General features: G+C 44.1%; 1 protein-coding gene across 1 annotated transcript; it reads right to left on the bottom strand.

The window, feature by feature from the left end:
• Positions 1-2,418: 2,418 nt before the first annotated feature.
• Positions 2,419-21,561, bottom strand: LOC138956628 (glutathione hydrolase 1 proenzyme-like; the record flags this gene model as incomplete). Its single annotated transcript, XM_070327937.1, is given in 8 exon segments — positions 2,419-2,601; positions 3,582-3,695; positions 5,831-6,074; positions 15,013-15,200; positions 19,201-19,337; positions 19,853-20,005; positions 20,515-20,672; positions 21,369-21,561. Coding segments are annotated over 8 exon segments (1,331 nt in total), but the record flags the coding sequence as incomplete, so codon positions are not given.
• Positions 21,562-21,905: the final 344 nt, after the last annotated feature.

The raw sequence follows: 21,905 nt of genomic DNA, 5'->3' as shown, positions 1-21,905 counted from the left end.
GTGTGTGTGTGTGTGTAGAGCGATTCAGACTAAACTACTGGACCGATCTTTATGAAATTTGACATGAGAGTTCCTGGGTATGAAATCCCCGAACATTTTTTTCATTTTTTGGATAAATGTCATTGATGACGTCACATCCGGCTTTTCGTGAAAGTTGAGGCGGCACTGTCACGCCCTCATTTTTCAACCAAATTGGTTGAAATTTTGGTCAAGTAATCTTCGACGAAGCCCTGACTTCGGTATTGCATTTCAGCTTGGTGGCTTAAAAATTAATTAATGACTTTGGTCATTAAAAATCTGAAAATTGTAAAAAAAACTAAAAATTTATAAAACGATCCAAATTTACGTTTATCTTATTCTCCATCATTTGCTGATTCCAAAAACATATAAATATGTTATATTCGGATTAAAAACAAGCTCTGAAAATTAAATATATAAAAATTATTATCAAAATTAAATTGTTTGTTTGTTTGTTTGTTTGTTTATTTGTTGCTTAACGTCCAGCCGACTACGCAGAGCCATATCAGGACGAGGAAGGGGGGGATGAAGGGGGCCACTTGTCAAGCGATTCCTGTTTACAAATGCACTAACCCATTACTTGTGTCCCAGCAGGCTTTAGTAAAACTAAATTAATACCTACTGGAAGATTACCAGTTTCCAGTATGTTAAAATAGGCTTAACCTATCTACTGCTGGACTTACATCAGAACACTAACAGATTAAACTATACATGAATCGCGAGACAAGCGGCAAGAGAAGAGATTTTTGGAAAAAATACAGGTGAATGAGCAAGAAGGCAGAAAAAAGAAAAGAATTCATGAAGAAAAAGAGAGCATGACAGGAAAGAGGAACCAAAAATCTACCTAACAGCAAACTAGAAAGCTCCTGCGGTTCTAAAAACAGGAGGGGCCTTTAATTTCATAACCGCAGTGCCCCACTGCGGGAAATTAAATTGTCCAAATCAATTTAAAAACACTTTCATCTTATTCCTTGTCGGTTCCTGATTCCAAAAACATATAGATATGATATGTTTGGATTAAAAACACGCTCAGAAAGTTAAAACAAAGAGAGGTACAGAAAAGCGTGCTATCCTTCTTAGCGCAACTACTACCCCGCTCTTCTTGTCAATTTCACTGCCTATGCCGTGAGCGGTGGACTACGAGTATACGGTCTTGCTGCGTTGCATTGCGTTCAGTTTCATTCTGTGAGTTCGACAGCTACTTGACTAAATATTGTATTTTCGCCTTACGCGACTTGTTTGTTGTTGTTGCTGCAGTCACGTAGGCCGTGTCCAGTTATACACTTTTGAACAAACCGTTATCATATGCTTTTAGCGCCCCCCCCCCCCCCCCTTAATTCTCTGTATAAAAAGAAAAGCAAAAAACCATACAAAACCCACTAAGAAAACAACAACAACAACAAAACAACAACAACAACAACAACAACACAAGCACCCGATTGTCAATTCAAGAAATGTAACTGCATGTTCTTTTTGTGTGGTTTTGTTGTGGTTGTTTTTTATATTTAGTCAAGTTTTGACTAAATATTTTAACATCGAGGGGGAATCGAAACGAGGGTCGTGGTGTATGTGCGTGTGTGCGTGTGTGCGTGCGTGTGTGCGTGTGTGTGTGTGTAGAGCGATTCAGACTAAACTACTGGACCGATCTTTATGAAATTTGACATGAGAGTTCCTGGGTATGAAATCCCCGAACGTTTTTTTTCATTTTTTTGATAAATGTCTTTGATGACGTCATATCCGGCTTTTCGTGAAAGTTGAGGCGGCACTGTCACGCCTTCATTTTTCAACCAAATTGGTTCAAATTTTGGTCAAGTAATCTTCGACGAAGCCCGGACTTCGGTATTGCATTTCAGCGTGGTGGCTTAAAAATTAATTAATGACTTTGGTCATTAAAAATCGGAAAATTGTAAAAAAAAAAGTAAAAATTTATAAAACGATCCAAATTTACGTTTATCTTATTCTCCATCATTTGCTGATTCCAAAAACATATAAATATGTTATATTCGGATTAAAAACAAGCTCTGAAAATTAAATATATAAAAATTATTATCAAAATTAAATTGTCCACATCAATTTAAAAACACTTTCATCTTATTCCTTGTCGGTTCCTGATTCCAAAAACATATAGATATGATATGTTTGGATTAAAAACACGCTCAGAAAGTTAAAACAAAGAGAGGTACAGAAAAGCGTGCTATCCTTCTTAGCGCAACTACTACCCCGCTCTTCTTGTCAATTTCACTGCCTTTGCCATGAGCGGTGGCCTGACGATGCTACGAGTAAAATGGCATTGCGTTCAGTTTCATTCTGTGAGTTCGACAGCTACTTGACTAAATATTGTATTTTCGCCTTACGCGACTTGTTTCTTCTTCTTTTTTTTTGGGGGGGGGGGGAGGGGGGGGGATGGTGGGTGGGTTTAATTTTTTATAAATGGAATTTTTAGAATCCATCGGGTGCTCCGCCCTTTCTAAAATCGGACACGCCTTCCAACATGTTGTCCGGTGTCCGACGGATAGCGGTCACCACGCTGGCCTCCCTTTCCACAATCTGGTGTCCTTTGGCTTCCAGACCTTGTCGGATGTCCTGTGACAAGGCAGAAGCAAATTACTGAATCAGTCTTGACAATATAGGTACAATCCTTCCCTTCCATCTCCTTCTCACCACTACATATCTGTTAAGGCGTTGTACACGGGATAAGAGCGTGCTTCACGTGCCTTAAATCCACTGTCTGGCTGCTTCCTGTGCTGACTTTTACGTTTTAGCATAGACCATTTATCCTGGACCGCCAACTAGCTCTTTCTCTCTAGATCTATTACGAGGTATAGCGGCCTCTCGCATTTAGGAACCTACGCTTACATGGGCTTTCAGAAACTATCAGGGGGATGTCATATCCGGTGTCGATTGTAAACATGGACGAAGTTGCCGAGGTAAGTTCTGAAAATGCTAAAATAAACTCAGCTAAAGTGCATATGGAACATGTTTTTCGATGAGTTTTGTTAAGTTTAGTTTGGAGTTTTGGAAAATCCAGTTCATTGTCACCTCCCATTGTCACAAATAACTGGACCGTGCTTTCTTTTCAATTCACTGTCTTCGAATCGCTGGCCTTTCAAACCGGACGCAAAGCGCCCCTGAAAATCGAGCGTCGTACCCTCGAAGGGTCACGTGACGAGTTGGCGGTCCAGGCTATTTGGTCTATGGTTTTAGTGGTTTCTTAACTGACACCTATGTCAATCTGCTACATTTATTTAGCAAAAAACAACAACAACAACAACAACAATAATTTTGAGCACACTTTGCTTCACTTAAACATCTACAATTCTGTATCAGCGGCCGTAGTAAACCTTCATTTCTTAAAAAAAAAAAAAAATTAAAAAAAAATAAAGTTGCAGGTACACACTGCAAAACACACTGATTGCAAGCTTTCCACTGGCAGGTAGCAACCCGAATTTTCCAGCAATGGGATAATAAAATAATGGAAATGAAATGGAGTTGTGTGAAGGCCAAGTTGGTCTGACTGACACAACAGAAGTATACTGGCTGGGAGGTTCAATGTTCACGCTCACCGCAGGGAAACCTTGTCCCAAGAAAAGTTGTGGAGGCAAAAGCTGATGATGCACTCTGGGATCGTCCACTGCCTTCGTCACTGTCTCGTTGAACCACAATGTCTTTATGGCGACCTAAAAACGCAAATAAATAAATGAAAGGAGGGTCGTCAGAAGGAAAGGACACTTGGAGTTTTCGTCTTAGTTTTTTTTCTTGTTTTTATATTTAGTCAAGTTTTGACTAAATATTTTAACATCGAGGGGGAATCGAAACGAGGGTCGTGGTGTATGTGCGTATGTGTGTGTGTGCGTGCGTGTGTGTGTGTGTGTGTGTGTGTAGAGCGATTCAGACTAAACTACAGGACCGATCTTTATGAAATTTGACATGAGAGTTCCTGGGTATGAAATCTCGGAACGTTTTTTTCATTTTTTTGATAAATGTCTTTGATGACGTCATATCCGGCTTTTCGTGAAAGTTGAGGCGGCACTGTCACGCCCTCATTTTTCAACCAAATTGGTTGAAATTTTGGTCAAGTACTCTTCGACGAAGCCCGGGGTTCGGTATTGCATTTCAGCTTGGTGGCTTAAAAATTAATTAATGACTTTGGTCATTAAAAATCTGAAAATTGTAAAAAAAAATAAAAAATTATAAAACGATCCAAATTTACGTTTATCTTATTCTCCATCATTTGCTGATTCCAAAAACATATAAATATGTTATATTCGGATTAAAAACAAGCTCTGAAAATTAAATATATAAAAATTATTATCAATTTTTTTTTTTCGAAATCAATTTAAAAACACTTTCATCTTATTCCTTGTCGGTTCCTGATTCCAAAAATATATAGATATGATATGTTTGGATTAAAAACACGCTCAGAAAGTTAAAACGAAGAGAGGTACAGAAAAGCGTGCTATGCAGCATAGCGTAACCACTACCCCGCTCTTCTTGTCAATTTCACTGCCTATGCCGTGAGCGGTGGACCACGAGTATACGGTCTTGCTGCGTTGCATTGCGTTCAGTTTCATTCTGTGAGTTCGACAGCTACTTGACTAAATATTGTATTTTCGCCTTACGCGACTTGTTATATTTAGTCAAGTTTTGACTAAATATTTTAACATCGAGGGGGAATCGAAACGAGGGTCGTGGTGTATGTGCGTATGTGTGTGTGTGCGTGCGTGTGTGTGTGTGTGTGTGTGTGTAGAGCGATTCAGACTAAACTACTGGACCGATCTTTATGAAATTTGACATGAGAGTTCCTGGGTATGAAATCCCCGAACGTTTTTTTCATTTTTTTGATAAATGTCTTTGATGACGTCATATCCGGCTTTTCGTGAAAGTTGAGGCGGCACTGTCACGCCCTCATTTTTCAACCAAATTGGTTGAAAGTTTGGTCAAGTACTCTTCGACGAAGCCCGGGGTTCGGTATTGCATTTCAGCTTGGTGGCTTAAAAATTAATTAATGACTTTGGTCATTAAAAATCTAAAAATTGTAAAAAAAAATAAAAATTTATAAAACGATCCAAATTTACGTTTATCTTATTCTCCATCATTTGCTGATTCCAAAAACATATAAATATGTTATATTCGGATTAAAAACAAGCTCTGAAAATTAAATATATAAAAATTATTATCAAAATTTTTTTTTCGAAATCAATTTAAAAACACTTTCATCTTATTCCTTGTCGGTTCCTGATTCCAAAAATATATAGATATGATATGTTTGGATTAAAAACACGCTCAGAAAGTTAAAACGAAGAGAGGTACAGAAAAGCGTGCTATGCAGCATAGCGTAACCACTACCCCGCTCTTCTTGTCAATTCCACGTGCACTGCCTTTACCACAGGCGGTGGAGTGACGATGCTACGAGTATACGGTCTTGCTGCGTTGCGTTGCGTTCAGTTTCATTCTGTGAGTTCGACAGCTACTTGACTAAATATTGTATTTTCGCCTTACGCGACTTGTTTTTCTCTCTTCTTACTGAAAAAGGTAGTTTCTCCATTGAAACGTTATATCTTAAAAAAAAAAAAAAAAAAAAAAAAGGACACACACACACACACACACACACACACACACACACACACGAACACATGAACACACCCCTCCCAACACACACACACACACACCCTCCCCCCCCACACACAAAATGACTTGAATACCAAGCCTTTCTTTTCATTATTCCGACAAGAATCCTTCCTTTTGGTTGGTCCGTACCCCCCCCCCTCCCCCCTCTCTCTCTCTCTCAACAACAGTCCCCCTCCGCGTTTACCATTGCCACAGCCGTAGTGATTAGAGTTCCTCCTGCCGCTCCAACGACCAGCTCCACTTCACCGGACTCGCTATTGACCACTACTGTGGGGGACATGGAGGAGAGGGGTCTCTTCCCAGGTTCGATGAAGTTGGCAGAAGAGGCTGGCACTCCGAAAAAGTTGGTGGTGTTAGGGGTAGAGAAATCGTCCATTTCGTCGTTGAAGATGATTCCTGTTTTGTTGCCTTTTACCTTGGAGCCAAAGCTGAAACGTCGAAAAAGACATTTTTTTCATTTTTTAAAAAAAGAAAGAAATTGGTTTTGTTTGTGTCGGAAACTTCGTCGTTGAAGATGATTGTTGTACTGTTGCTTTTACGTTATGATTACCGGCACGGTTGGCCTAGTGGTAAGGCGTCCGCCCCGTGATCGGGAGGTCGTGGGTTCGAACCCCGGCCGGGTCATACCTAAGACTTTAAAATTGGCAATCTAGTGGCTGCTCCGCCTGGCGTCTGGCATTATGGGGTTAGTGCTAGGACTGGTTGGTCCGGTGTCAGAATAATGTGACTGGGTGAGACATGAAGCCTGTGCTGCGACTTCTGTCTTATGTGTGGCGCACGAATATATGTCAAAGCAGCACCGCCCTGATATGGCTCTTCGTGGTCGGCTGGGCGTTAAGCAAACAAACAAACAAACAAACGTTATGATTTAGAGCTGCAAGAGATTACAAGGGAATTTCTTCCTAATTTGGGAATATGAGAACGCCAAACTAGTTTGTAGTGTATCCTTGGCACAAAGGGTCAAAAATCCCAAAAATAAGATCTTAAATCATGCTTAAATGAATAAGGCCATAAATATTTCAGGAAATATAAGGCCTTATTTTTTTATGGGCTTATTTTTTTAAGGCCTTATTTTAGAATACGGTCTTACCAGAAATAAGGCCTTATTTTTCTAAGGTCATATTGGAAATAAGGCCTTAAAAAAATAAGGCCTTAAAAAAATAAGGCCTTAAAAGAATAAGCCCAGAAAAAAAATAAGCCCTTATTTTTTCGCCTCTCAGTTGCAAGTATGCTGGTACACAGAGAGAGCGGCGTTAGAGAGAGAGAGAGAGAGAGAGAGAGAGAGAGAGAGAGAGAGAGAGAGAGAGAGAGAGAGAGAGAGAGAGAGAGAGAGAGAGAGAGAGAGAGAGAGAGAGAGGAGAGACACAGACAAACAGACGGACTGACAGATAGACAGAGGAATGACGAACGAACTGACGGACGGACTGACAGACAGAGAGAGAAAGATAGAAAGAGAGAAAGAGGGAGAGAGAGAGAGGGTGTGTGTGCGTGTGTGTGTGTGTGTGTGTGTGTGTGTGTGTGTGTGTGTGTACCCACGTTTCCACAGGTTTGGTTGCCTAAATCACCATAAGGCAATCATCCACACGTGGATGGCAACCTAAACTCTGGATGGCAACCTAATTGTGTGGATGGTCGCTTCATTTAACACCGTTAAATTGACTTTTTTGACGGAAAGAATGTCATAACAATGTTCAAAATGACATTCTTTCCGTCCTCTATAGGCGACGAAATAGGTCAAATTTTGTGCCTTTTTTAGTGCAAAATTCTTCGATGCCGGAGCGAGTACTGCACCCAGTGCTGTTGTAGTGCAAGTGCACTAGAAAGGCACTACACCCAGTGCCGCCTCTTAGGTAACCATCCACACTTTAGGTATGTATGTGTGTGTGTGTGTGTGTGTGTGTGTGTTGTCATGTAATGTCTTTATGTGTCTGTGTGTCTTTGTGTCTAAGTTTGTGTGTTTGTGTGTGTGAGTGCGTGTGTGTGTGTGTGTGTGTGTGTGTGTGTGTGTGTGTGTGTGTGTGTGTTTGTGTTTGTGTTTGCAAATGCGTTAGGGTAGGTACAGGTGTACAGGAGAGTCCAGGTGCGACAACCGATTTCAACCAGTGTCATAATGTTTATCGTTTGGAAAAATAAATGTTTTCTCTTGTTCCATTCATTATCTCTTTTTTCGGGCTCACGCACATATGTGCGTTCGTGAGTGTGCGCGTGCGTATGAGTGTATGTGTGTGTTACACGACACTTGAGATTGCCACAAGTTCTCAAACGTCGTATAGTTGTGTTCTTTTATTCTACGTCGCCCGTCTTCGCAGCAGCAGAAAACAACTCGTCAAATTGAGTTCGAGGATTTATTCAGCATTCAATACATACAACTGCACAACGTAGCAGAACTCAAATAGAAGCTTTTTTACATACAAATCGCGCTGGCATATATAGTAAATACTCAATCTCGAGAATATTCCAGACCGAACATGAAACAACTACATTATACGAGCCGTGCATGGACTAAACTAGCGACATTCTCTGTGACGTACATCAAAAGGGCCGACGCACTTAATCCGAACGAACGCCACGAACTCACACTAAGAACAGCATGGTAAACAACTTGTTTTGACAGGACTAGAAAGTTCACCTGCATTCTCGTCCAAGCATAAATATTGTGTTTACAAAATATAATATCGGTACTTTCCCACAAAGTAAAAATAAGTCAACTACATGCAACACACAAAACTGAACCAAAGCTCAGCAACGGTAGCGTTTCCTAACATTACCCCCAACACCAGAAGAAATTTACCTAATTTCTTTCAATCATTGAAACGCTACCTGTACACATGTTATGTATACATAACAGATTGAAATCCAGGTATGTACATTAGTCTGTTGGAGAATGAACACAGTTTTAATCACATACTCGGCTGAGAAAATCTGCTCCAACATTGTCTGAACCTTTGATCGATTCCACTCGCATATCAAAGTTCTGCAAGTACATCACCCACCTCATGATACGATTATTCACAAACTTTGCAGAGTTCAGGTAGGTGAGGGGTTTGTGATCAGTCTGAAGCACGAATTTCACCCCTTGGAGGTAGAGTTCAAATTTCTTGATTCCCCACACAATGGCTAAACACTCTTTCTCCATGGTCGAGTAGTTCTTCTCGGCTCCTGACAGCTTCTTGCTGGCATAGCTGACCGGAAACGGTTTACCTCCATGCTCTTGCATCAGCATGGCGCCGATCCCTTCATCCGATGCGTCTGTACGCAAGATGAACTCTTTGGCAGTATCAGGAAGGCGTAGCACCGGGTCTCGTGACATCAGGTCGCGCACGGTCTGGTATGCCTTCTCCTGAGCTGGTCCCCAGAGTATTCGGTTGGGGCATCCTTTTCGGGTCATGTCCGACAAAGGCGCCGTTATGGCGGCGAAGTTTGGAATGAACTCTCTGTAGTACCCAGCCAATCCAAGGAAGGATCGCACCTGCTTCTTGGTTTCAGGACGTGGCGCGTTGAGGATCTTGGTGACGTTTTCCAACAAAAGCCCCTTTTGACCTTCCTTCAGTGAATGACCTATGAAGTCAACGTTGTCGGTCCCCAAAATGCACTTGCTGGGTCTCACGGTCAGATTGGCTTTTGTCAGGCGGGAAAACAGTTCCCTCAAAGTCTCCAGATGCTCCGCAAAGGTCTCCGTGTGGACTAGCAGATCATCCCAGTAGTACACAACATTCTTCATTCCTTTGAGCATTTTCCGCATTCCCCTCTTAAGGGTAGCACCACTGTTCACCATGCCAAAAGGCATCCGCAGGCACTCATACGTTCCGTCTGGAGTTGCAAAGGCGGTCTTTGGTATGTCCTCTTCGCGCACAGGAATCTGCCAATATCCCTTGCTGAGATCGATCTTTGAGAAGATCTTACTGCCAGTCAACCGTCGGAACAGATCAGCCGCCGTCGGCATTGGTTCAGGGTCAAACACGGTGATCTTATTCACTTTCCTGAAGTCAATGCATACCCTGTTTGTACCGTCTTTCTTCTTGACAACAACAACGGGAGATGAGTAAGGGGATGATGACTCACGGATGACCCCCATCTTCAACATGCTATCGATGTCCTTCTTCAAGGATTCCCGAGCATGAAACGGGATAGGGTATGGTTTTGAGCGAACAGGAACGTCAGATGTGAGGTGGACTTCATGTTCGACCAAGGACGTAGAGCCTGGAACATCAGAGAACCTATGGGTGAAGTCGCCCATAAAATCATGCAGCTCCTTCTGCTGGTCTTCCGTCAGGTCAGGTCCTAGCTTGACGTCATCCACTCCCTCTTTCTTGTGGAGGTCTCCCAACTCCAGTAGTTCCTCGCCGTCGAACTCGTCTAGTTCGGCTGGTTCTTCCACACTTGCTGCGACCTGTACTGCTTCCGGAGGTCTCTCCACATACAGTTTCAGGAGGTTAGCGTGGTAGATCTTGGACTTCTTGCCGACATTCACCGTGTAGTCGTTGATCCCTACCACGGCCTCAACCTCGTATGGGCCTTTCCACTGCATCAGTAGTTTGTTGTGATCAGTGGGAAGCAGTATCAGCACTTTGTTACCTGGTGTAAACTTCCTGTTTACGGCTTTGCGGTCGTAGTAGTGCTTTCCGCTATCCTGAGACTTTCTCAAGTTTTCTCTCGCAATCTCGAGAGTCTCCTCCAGTTTCTCTCGCAACTCGAACACGTACTGGTAACTGTTCTTCACTTCAGGTGTGTCCACATCTTTCGTCCACAATTCCTTTAGTATCTGCATCGGGCCTCTCACGGTCCGCCCGTACATCAGCTCGAACGGGGAGAATCCAGTGGACTCTTGTGGCACCTCCCTGTATGCAAACAGCAAGGCATTGATGTAGCGATGCCACTGCCTTGGCTGCTCACTGCATAGTTTCTTCAGCGTGGACTTCAGCGTCGCATTGAATTTTTCTACCAGCCCATTGCACATCGGGTGATAGGGTGTCGTAGTCAAGTGACGAATGCTCAGCAGCCTGTTGACCTCTTCCATGCATTCAGAGACAAACTGTGTCCCCAGGTCTGTGAGGATCTCTTCAGGAACCCCAATTCTGCTGAAAATGTCCACAAGTGCCTCGGCAACAGTCTCGGTGTCAATTTTCTTCAGAGGCACGGCTTCTGGGTACCTGGTTGCATAGTCTACCAGGGTCAGTACCCAACGATGACCCGCTTCACTTGGCGGTTTGATCTCGCCGATGAGGTCAATGGCCACCCTCTTGAAAGGTCGGTCGATCAAAGGCATCTTCTGCAACGGCACTTTCGGGACCCTTCCTCGAGGTATGGTTTTCTGGCAAATATCGCACGATCGGCAGAATCGAGTCACATCTGCATGCAGTCCTGGCCAGTAAAACGCAGCCTGGATTCTGTCCGATGTCTTCTTGACCCCCAGGTGACCTCCCATAATAGAGTCGTGGGCCACCTCCATCACCTGGCGCCTAAGTGGTTGAGGCACCAGAACTTGACGTAATGGCTTCCCACCGTTGACTCTCGCGTGCTGGAACACTCTGTACAGAATCTTGGCCTTCACTTCAAAGTGCACAGTGCCGTCGCCCTTAGTCATCACCTTGACAGGACGACTCCTGTACTTTGTCAAGGTCAAATCAGCTTCCTGTAGCTGAATCAGCCGATCCCTGTCCACGACAGCAGTTGCAGAACTGTTGGTGACCCTGAGTGGCGTAGTTGTTTTGTCCTTCTTCGCCTGGGCTCTGGTCGTCACAGCGCTTACAACCTGCGGCTGGTCGCGGCGATGCACAGTTGCTCTGTCATCTCGTAACAGTTCGCTGATATCTTCATTCGCGAATGGCAGTGGGTCTTCCTCCTCAACAGCAGGCTGAGCTGCGCCCATTCTCCATTCGACATCAGGGTCATCAGGACGTCTCGCACCCCCAATGTTCCCAATTAATAGATCGTACAAGGGCTTCTTCAGGCAGACGGCCTCAACTTCTCCGGTGAAGTATGGAGTATCTATCTGGATCTTTGCCACTGGTGCCCTCACGCATTTGCTGTCAGCCATGAGCGTCCACTTGAAGTCACCAGTGAACTTCTCTGTTGGCACCAGATCCTCTTTGACAATGACTCCATTGCAGCCCGAATCTCTGAGAACGGTCACTTCCTGCTTCTCAACAAATCCCTTCGACACGGGCATGTTCGACACTGACACAGCTGCGCTGGCGACGACAGAGATTGACTTGCCATTAGCGAGTAGAAGCTGGCCATCAGATAGACATTCTTCCACGTCCGATGGTGTATCCACTTGCTCGGCAGCCCTTGGTAGTATGACGCTGCTCGCACATACTTGGTTCGAGCCACTCGTTTGCCTCTTGTTGTCGTAATATCTCCGTCGATGTTCTTGCGCTTTGTCATTGACATGTCCGTTATTTTTCTTTTGGGGACAGTTGGCGACTCGGTGACCCTTGGCATTGCAATGGAAACACGTTATGTTCTGCCCTTCATTGGATGATGGTGCGGACTCAGTTTGTCCCTTGGCAGGTTGGTTTCCCTGGTTCCCACTCTTCTGGAAAGGTTTCGATGACTTTGACGTCCCCAGGGTCCTTCCATGAGCAATGAGATAACGCTCAGCAGCATCAGTAATGTCCTTCAAACCCCGCAGTTTTTGCTCTTCCAAGCGGGTCGCCAGGTCCTTCGGGCAGGCATTAAGGAACTGCTCCTTCACGATCAAGTCCCGCAGACTCTCGTATGACTGCTCTTCACCTGATAACTCCACCCACTTCTGCAGGTATGACGACAGGCGCTCCACAAACTGGCTCGGTGTCTCTCCAGACAATGGCTGGCATTCGCGGAAGCGTTGACGGTAGCCCCTTTCAGTGAAGTTGTAGCAACGCAACAGAGCTTCCTTCAGTACATCATAGTCTCTGGCGTCATCATTTGAGAGTCTAGTGTAGACCTCAAGTGCTGCCCCAGTCAAATGTGCGCTGAGTTGAATCGCCCAGTCGTCGCGCTGCCATCTAGCACTCTCAGCGAACCTCTCGAATCTTGCAAGGTAGCAGTCGATCTGGTCCTTCCCGTCAGCGAATGCTGGAAGTTTCGGTGCCCTGTGTAACATTTGCTGCTGGTTATCTCTTTGGCGTGGTGCCTCGTGCTCACTTTGAACACGCACCATTTCTGTCTGAAGCTCTAAGCGTTTCGTCTCCATTTCTATCTGGAGCTCTAAGCGTTTCAGCTCAATTTGCCTTTCTTCACGCTGTGCTTCTCTTTCTCTTTCTTCACGCTGCGCTTGCCTTTCTTTATCTTCACGCTCACGCTGCGCTTGTCTTTCTTCACGCTCACGCTGCGCTTGTCTTTCTTCACGCTCACGCTGCGCTTGTCTTTCTTCACGCTGCGCTAGCAGTCGTGTCTGGGACTCGACGAACTCCGTCAGCTGCTTGCCTTTCAGTCCCAGTTCAACTCCTTTTGCCCAGAACTCAGCCATTCTGGTCTTTTCCGGTGCGTTCGTCTGTATTCTTTCACAGCCCCGAACGTAGACGAATGTAGTCTTCTAAAAGAACACAGTCTCTACTGCACCTCCGATGCTTCTCTCGTCGCTGGTCACCTTCGTAGACGCAGGCTGCCACCCTCCTCGTCTAACGTGACGGCGCACTCTGCTCACGATACGTACACGACGTACCCCAGTCGTATTTCGTAGTATTAATGCACTAGCTCCGCGACGAAGTCCGTCTCGTCCGAACGGCAGCTAACCTCTGTAATCCCGATACACTCCGGCGTCGCTCACCGTACCGAGCTGCGGCGATTACCAAACTCTTCACCAGTCACACCGAATCCACGGTTCCGTAGTCTCAATACTGATCCCTAAGGATACACCCGATTGATGGCTACCTCCTGTGACTGTCTTGACACTGGTCCTTGTTACTGGAAAACCCTTGGCGTTAAACGTAGATCCTTGGCTTGGCCCCCAATTGTTACACGACACTTGAGATTGCCACAAGTTCTCAAACGTCGTATAGTTGTGTTCTTTTATTCTACGTCGCCCGTCTTCGCAGCAGCAGAAAACAACTCGTCAAATTGAGTTCGAGGATTTATTCAGCATTCAATACATACAACTGCACAACGTAGCAGAACTCAAATAGAAGCTTTTTTACATACAAATCGCGCTGGCATATATAGTAAATACTCAATCTCGAGAATATTCCAGACCGAACATGAAACAACTACATTATACGAGCCGTGCATGGACTAAACTAGCGACATTCTCTGTGACGTACATCAAAAGGGCCGACGCACTTAATCCGAACGAACGCCACGAACTCACACTAAGAACAGCATGGTAAACAACTTGTTTTGACAGGACTAGAAAGTTCACCTGCATTCTCGTCCAAGCATAAATATTGTGTTTACAAAATATAATATCGGTACTTTCCCACAAAGTAAAAATAAGTCAACTACATGCAACACACAAAACTGAACCAAAGCTCAGCAACGGTAGCGTTTCCTAACAGTGTGTGTGTGTGTGTTGTCGTTTATATGTGTCATTAAGTTATTGTGTGCTGCTATTAGGGTGAGCAGTAGTGATGCGCAGAAAAATAAGGCCTTATTTTTTTAAGGGCTTGTTCTTTTTAAGGCCTTATTTCCCTAAGGCCTTATCGAAAATAAGCCCTTATTTTATTAAGGTCTTATAATAAATAAGGCCTTATTTCTTTACGCCCTCATTTTTAATGACTATAGAGATTTAAGGCCTTATTTTCAAAATAAGGCCTTATTTCTCGAAAAAAAGGGCTTATTTCCAAAAATAAGGGCATATTTTGAAAATAAGGGCTTATTTTTTTAAGGCCTTATTTTTGGGATTTTTGACCCATTGTGCCAAGGATAGTAGTGTCTCGGCGTTAGAGAGAGAGAGAGAGAGAGAGAGAGAGAGAGAGAGAGAGAGAGAGAGAGAGAGAGAGAGAGAGAGAGAGAGAGAGAGAGAAAGAGAGAGAGAGAGAGAGAGAAAGAGAGAGAGAGAGAAAGAGAGAGAGAAAGAGAGAGAGAGACGGACAGACAGACAGACAGACAGACAGACAGAGAGAGCAAGAGAGAGAGTGAGAGAGGAGACAGAGAGAGGGTTAAAAAGAAAAAGAGAGGGAGAGAGAGAGAGAGGGGGGAGGGGGAGAGAGGAGACAGAGAGAGAAAATTAGAGTGGGAGATATAAAGAGAGAGAGGAAGAGAGATAGAGACAGAGAGAAAGAGAAGACAGACAGAAAGACAGAGAGAGAGAGAAAAAAAAAGAGACAGAGAGAGAGAGAGAGAGAGAGAGAGAGAGAGAGAGAGAGAGAGAGCGAAAGAGAGACAGAGAGAGACAGAGAATCGAGAACATTACCAGTATGATCGATTAGCTCAATTCACACTTACTATAAATTCACCGTGCTGGTAACAGCCACAGCATTCCCCTCTCCATCCATGAGAGAGAAATGGGCAGTGCCTGGTTTGATATCGTCATCAAACTTGGCGCCATAATAGCTGAGGTTGTGAGTCCTGACGTCATCTATTTTGCTGCGGATCTCCTCTCCAAATTCCGGTGACGTCATATTCGAGATTAGCTGCGGACACACAAGATGGACCCCATTGACTGATTTGATTGGTCAGTTTCGGCTGTCAAAATATGACACCAAAAACTGTTTATGCAGAATACGTTTTGAAAAACGTGTAACATGTTAACAACTTGTGGAAAGTTGCAGAAATATGTAATTTCAGAGAAATGTCCATAAAACAAAAACGCAGATATTAAAGACACATTTTGAAAGAAAACAAGAAAGACATAGACAGTCTCTCAGAATAGGTAGAAAAAGAAAGAAAACAAGAAAGAAAGAAAAGAAAGAGTCAACAGGAAGGACAAAACAAGTATGGATACTAAAATAAAATGTGAGTTTTACGCCCTCACGGCAAAGCCATTAGGGGCATGTTACACGGGAAAACCCGGCTTTGTATGAAAATAAAAAATAAAAATGCAGGGGGGGGGGGGGATGTAGACAGCTGGCCGCCGGCTAGGGTCCGGGTTAGGTCGTCTTGGGTCAGTGCTGAAATGGTTACTTTATTGGCTGTTGGCCGAACGGACACCCGGGCTTCATATTTTTGCATGCATGTATTCGTGTTTCCAAGGCCTGAGGCTTTCGCTGTGACCCTGGGATCTTTATCGTGCGCATGCGTGCACACGGGGGTGTTCGGACACCGAGGAGAGTCTGCATAATGTTGACTCTGGGACACACATCCCATGCCGAACTTGGAGGTTGAACCCACGCTGATAGTAACAATCGGTTTTAAAGCCAGCGCCTCTACCGACTGGGCAAACTCCCCCCCCCCCCCACCCAATTGGTTGGGGTCAAGAAGTTCCATGGAGGGTTGGGGGTATGGAGTAACACATAGTGTTTTGCTCAGAACATTCCCACCCAAGCAGAGCCGCGCTAGGGGTACGCATTACCGTGAAGCTGGCAGTCAGTGCTACCAAATGTCGTCTGTGTCTACCACTCGGTGGTGACTTAATGTGGGTCTATGTAAGCAGATGCCAGCGCAAGCAATCTGATGCAGAGTCAGGAGGCGGTTTGGTACAAGAGAACCTTAGAGGCCACAGCCTCGGCCGTCTAAGGGATCTGTGTGTCTGGAGGCACATTTGGTTTCTGAGGTTCAAGCGGAGCTGTTGCCTCTGCTCCCAAGTTCCCGTGTCTGGAGGCGTTTTTGGTATGGAAGCAAACCTGTAGGTTGGGGCCTCTGCCTTTCAGGATGCCAGGACTACAAAATGTGTGTCTTGGGACACATTTAGCTTAAGATTCTAGAAGTGGATCTGTGCTGTGCTGGGTCTGCTGCAAGCACACTAGAACCAGCTCGCAACAGTTGAGGTGAACAGATTGGTGACCAAGACCATCATCGGTTTCTCTTCGAGTGATGGGTGTGGGCGGAGAAAGTCTCCCAGACTGAGAGCATTCTCCCTTCTGTAGCGGATGAGACTAGACATCTCTTCCTTGAGAGTGTCACAACCTTCAAACACGTGTGTGAGGTGTCCAGTCTTGCCACACTGACAGACTACCTTGTCCCAGTAGATGCGGCTGCTGACCGTGCGCAAGCGACGCAACAGGCTCATGGGTCTCGGGGGGAGTGGGAGGTGGTGTCCTTTCCTATTGTAGGGGAGGTGTATCCATCCTCTCTCTTCACATGTTTGTGACAGTGTCTGCTCTCTTTCCTCTCTTTTTAGCTTGGCTAGCAGCAGTTTGGCTTCCTGGCAGGAGAGCCGAATGTCTGTCACTGGCATGGTTGACATAGCCGCTGCTTTTGCTGCTCTGTCCGCCATTTCATTTCCCCGGATTCCTGTGTGGGATGGCAGCCACATGAGGGAAAAGTCTGTTCCTTTTGTCAAAATGTGGTGGGCTAAGAAATGAATTTCAGTTTGCATCTCTCCCCTGTTCTTGGTGCCATATGCAAGTGCTTGCAACGAGGATTTTGAGTCCGTAAGGATGACCACCCCCAGAGGTGGGGTTGGCAGATCGTTTATCAGTGTGCAGGCCATGTAGATAGCAAATAACTCTGCAGAGAAGATGCTGATCCCCTTGTTTAGCTTGTATTTTCGTGTTATATCAAGTCCAGGAATCGACAAGGCACACCCAGCCTCCCCTGACTGCAGGATCGAACCATCTGTGAAGACCTGTAGGTGGCTTTTAAATCGTTGATCGATCTTTTCTTTTGCAACTGTGGCTAGCAGCAATGGGTCTTCTGCCTTTTTGAGTATGCTTACATGTATCTGTAGGCTTATATAGACACACGCAGGGCTAACATAGGCATGAGACCAAGGGTAGGGCGGATGGTGGCGAGAGAGGTGAAGGGACGGGGAATGTTTACAGTGCCGTGAGCCGGGCTGTGAGCAGTGCCCACCAATGTTTAGCTCAGGCACCGTCGCGGCAGACGCGCCTTAGTTCTATGCAGGAAAAACAGCGCGCTATTCTGGCTGTCTGGCCAACTGTCGTCCTCATCTCTAAGGCAGACTGATACCAAGAGGTGTAAGTTACACCCGCCTTCAGGCTCAAGCATTTTAAAACGCCGCTCCGACTCAAGACTGAACACACAAAACAAGTGAATAGCCTGAAAGGCTGGAAGAAAAATATACCCCACTATCCGAAAAAAGCTTTGTTTCAGAACTGATTAAAAGGTACATTCGCAGATCTGCCCTGACATTGGTCGAGAGCCAATCTTGCACTTGAACACACACACACATTTCTGTTTGTTGCATTCAGATAATACATTTTTACTGAATTGAATTGAATTGAATACTAAAGTCAACAGCTTTTTCGGTGAAGATTGGGAATTTGTTGCCGAATCAATTTCGTGATTGACACCTTCAACAATCAGCCAACCTTTCCCCTTAAAATAATGTCTCTCTATAGACCAAGGAAGCAGACAGACTGTTGCTAAATGGTATGTGTCCAAACACCAGGGTGGTCCGGTGTAACACGAAATTTTTACTCCACGAAAAATTTACTCCGGAGTAAATATTTCGTACGAAATTCTTACTCCGAGTACACTTTTCGTACGAGAAAAGAACTCCCCAAGGCACGAAAAAATTACTCCCTCCACGAAATTTGTACTCCCCATTTTTACATTTAGTCAAGTTTTGACTAAATGTTTTAACATAGAGGGGGGAATCGAGACGAGGGTCGTGGTGTATGTGTGTCTGTCTGTCTGTCTGTCTGTCTGTCTGTGTGTGTGTGTAGAGCGATTCAGACTAAACTACTGGACCGATCTTTATGAAATTTGACATGAGAGTTCCTGGGTATGATATCCTCAGACGTTTTTTTCATTTTTTTGATAAATGTCTTTGATGACGTCATATCCGGCTTTTCGTGAAAGTTGAGGCGGCACTGTCACGCTCTCATTTTTCAACAAAAATTGGTTGACATTTGGTGGCTTAAAAATTAATTAATAACTTTGGTCATTAAAAATCTGAAAATTGTAAAAAAAGAAATGTTTTTATAAAACGATCCAAATTTACGTTCATCTTATTCTTCATCATTTGCTGATTCCAAAAACATATAAATATGTTATATTTGGATTAAAAACAAGCTCTGAAAATTAAAAATATAAAAATTATGATCAAAATTAAATTTTCGAAATCAATTTAAAAACACTTTCATCTTATTTCTTGTCGGTTCCTGATTCCAAAAACATATAGATATGATATGTTTGGATTGAAAACACGCTCAGAAATTTAAAACGAAGAGAGGTACAGAAAAGCGTGCTATCCTTCCCAGCGCAACTACTACCCCGCTCTTCTTGTCAATTTCACTGCCTTTGCCATGAGCGGTGGATCGCGCACAACCACACACACACACACACACACAGACAGGCAGACAGACAGACACAAGTTGTATATATATATAGATAGATTACGAGTCTGAAAAAAAGGTGTGGTGGTACAGTGGAATCCCCCATTTTAAGACCTCAAACAATCTAAGAAAATCAGGTCTTAAAAAGGAGAGAGTCTTAAATTGGGGGGTCTTAAAAGGGGGGTTCCACTGTATACATGAACATGTTCACGAGGAGGAATGTATCTCATACCTCAGAGATGTTGAGGAACTTGGCGTCTCCTAGTTCGGTCCGCTTGGCGTAGGCAAACTTCATGGCCTCTACGATTCGATGGTAGGTCAACACACTCTTGTTTACTGTAGACACGCTTTCTGGACTGAAGTGGTACCCTGGAAGAGAAACAAAGGGTTGAAGATAAGAAGGTCCGCGAAACTTGGGTTATGTTAATTAACCAAGCAAGGTCATTGCAAGACAATTGCATATTCTGCGCTGATGGATATAAATAATACCGATCAATTTTTGTTGGATATTTGGTGATGTTCTTTTGCAAATGAGCACGCGCGATGAATTATCATCCAGCCGTTTGTAGACACAAGAACATGTTGTTCTTCTATTACAACGCTATTCTCAGGCTAAATACAGACATAATTCATCTTTTTAGATGCATTGGACATAGAATGTGTCGATGTGATATCCTTATTCTTTTTTTTCCAAAGCTCAGAATCGACGCTAATAAGTTCTGCGAGAAGAGTATTCTTGGTCGATCGATACAGAATATATGCTTTGCGCGGAAAAGAGATCTGAACAACAACAACAACAACAACAACAACAACAACAACAACAACAACAACAACAACAACAACAACAACAACACGCTCACTGGTCAACTCCTCCAAACCTGTACCTGATAAAATGTTGAGCATAAATTCCAGTACAACTCCGCTTCCCGGCAGCGGCATGGAATACACGGTCAGCTCATTTTCCGTCAAGTTCAAGGTCATGGGCGGCTCAATGTCCACGTGGAAGTCCTCGAGATCTTGTCTTGTTATGATTCCTCCTGTAGAGGAAGTGGGGGGTTATTTTTTATATCCATGTATATGATGACATTTCATGGTAGATGTTTGAGGGGGAAAAAAATCCCGGTGAAGATTTTATTTATTTTTTATTTATTTATGTACTGAAGATACATTCAATACCAAGGTTTGCACAAGGATTTCAAGAACCAAAAATAACTTATACACACAATATAGGAATTCACACAAAGACATCCAACATTCATCCATAAACCCAGCAAGAAAATCGTGTAAGTGATCTTCCGATCTGTCCAGGAAATTGACATGTAATAAGAGCATCCATCCACTTAGATGCATTCCGAAAACCAGCATTCTGGCCACTCCCTAATAGTAGATTTGGATTTTTTTTTAACACCGTGAGCGACACAATCCCATCATGCGTCATTCTTTCAAAGAAATTCAGCATTTTACAGCTATCATGAATGCACCAAACACTCATTTAAATATATTTCTAGCCATTTGTCAGTCATGACACATAATACCCTGGCATTACCGTTTTCCTGTATTTCTTGGACAATGGTGTCTGTTAAGGACCCGTTGTAGAAAGCATCCACACCCTCTGTGGCGATCGCTTGTAGAGTCTTGGCAAGCTTCTTGCGGTACACTATTGCATTCTCAGGGTGAGCTTCGTTGTTGTCGTCAAAAAGATAACTGGAACATAAGAAGAACAACTGTAGGTGTATTGGTGGAGTCAAATACTAATTTTCCAACAATACTCCAATACTCCTTTATTTTCGATAACAAAACAAATGTCTTCTTCTTCTTCTTGTCGATCACACGTCTATATTGTCAGCCTGGACAGCGAGACAAATGATACTGTCTTCTCCAGGTCCTCCTTGTCTGTGTACAGCTGGCAGCGGAGGGGGACTACAGTTGGCCACTCGCTTTTCCTTTGGCTTTCTAAGATGGGGCATCTCTGGAGGATGTGGTCTGTGGTCTGATCCTCAAGACCATAGCTGCAATTTAAGTAGGGGAGCGAGCCAGCTTCATTTTTTGGAACATATGGGCATTCATGCGATAACAAAACACACAATCAAGAAGAAGAAGAAGAAGAAGAAGAAGAAGAAGAAGAAGAAGAAGAAGAAGAAGAAGAAGAACAACAACAACAACAACAACAACAACAACAACAACAACAACAACAACAACAACAACAACAAAAATGGTGGTGAAAGCAGAAAAAAGGACACGTAAAACACACACACACACACACACACACACACCACACACACACACACACACACACACACAAAACACACACACACACACACACACATACACACACACACACTTGATATATCATCAAAATCATCCAAACATCCTCTTCGCTGCAGAACCCCGATGTTGTACCTGAACTCAGGATCGTTAATAATGTCATCCTTTTTGGACACAGCCGCTTTGTGTTGCGCTCCGGTGAGCGGGAATCCGTTGTTGCAGAGGTCAATGGTGGGCTGGATGAGCCTGGCCCATTGTACACTGCCGTACCTCTGGTGAAGCTCCCACAGCCCCTTCAGCTCGCCCGGCACTCCGATTGCCTTGCCACCTTATGGCATAGAAGGGGATCATAAAACAAGAACAGTTAAGATCTGACAAACGAAGGCGGTCTTTAATTAAACACACACACACACACACACACACACACACACACACACACACATACACACACACACACATACACACACACACACACACACACCGTCACACACACACACACACTGACACACCATCACACACACACACACAACACACACACATACACACACACACACACATACACACACACACACACACACACCGTCATACACACACACATACACATACACACACCGTCACACACACATACATACATACATACATACACACACACACACACACACACACACACAC

Source organism: Littorina saxatilis, unplaced genomic scaffold, assembly GCF_037325665.1.
Source record: "Littorina saxatilis isolate snail1 unplaced genomic scaffold, US_GU_Lsax_2.0 scaffold_1569, whole genome shotgun sequence".
NCBI classification, from domain to species: domain Eukaryota; kingdom Metazoa; phylum Mollusca; class Gastropoda; order Littorinimorpha; family Littorinidae; genus Littorina; species Littorina saxatilis.
This window is presented reverse-complemented; position numbering and strand designations above follow the sequence as displayed.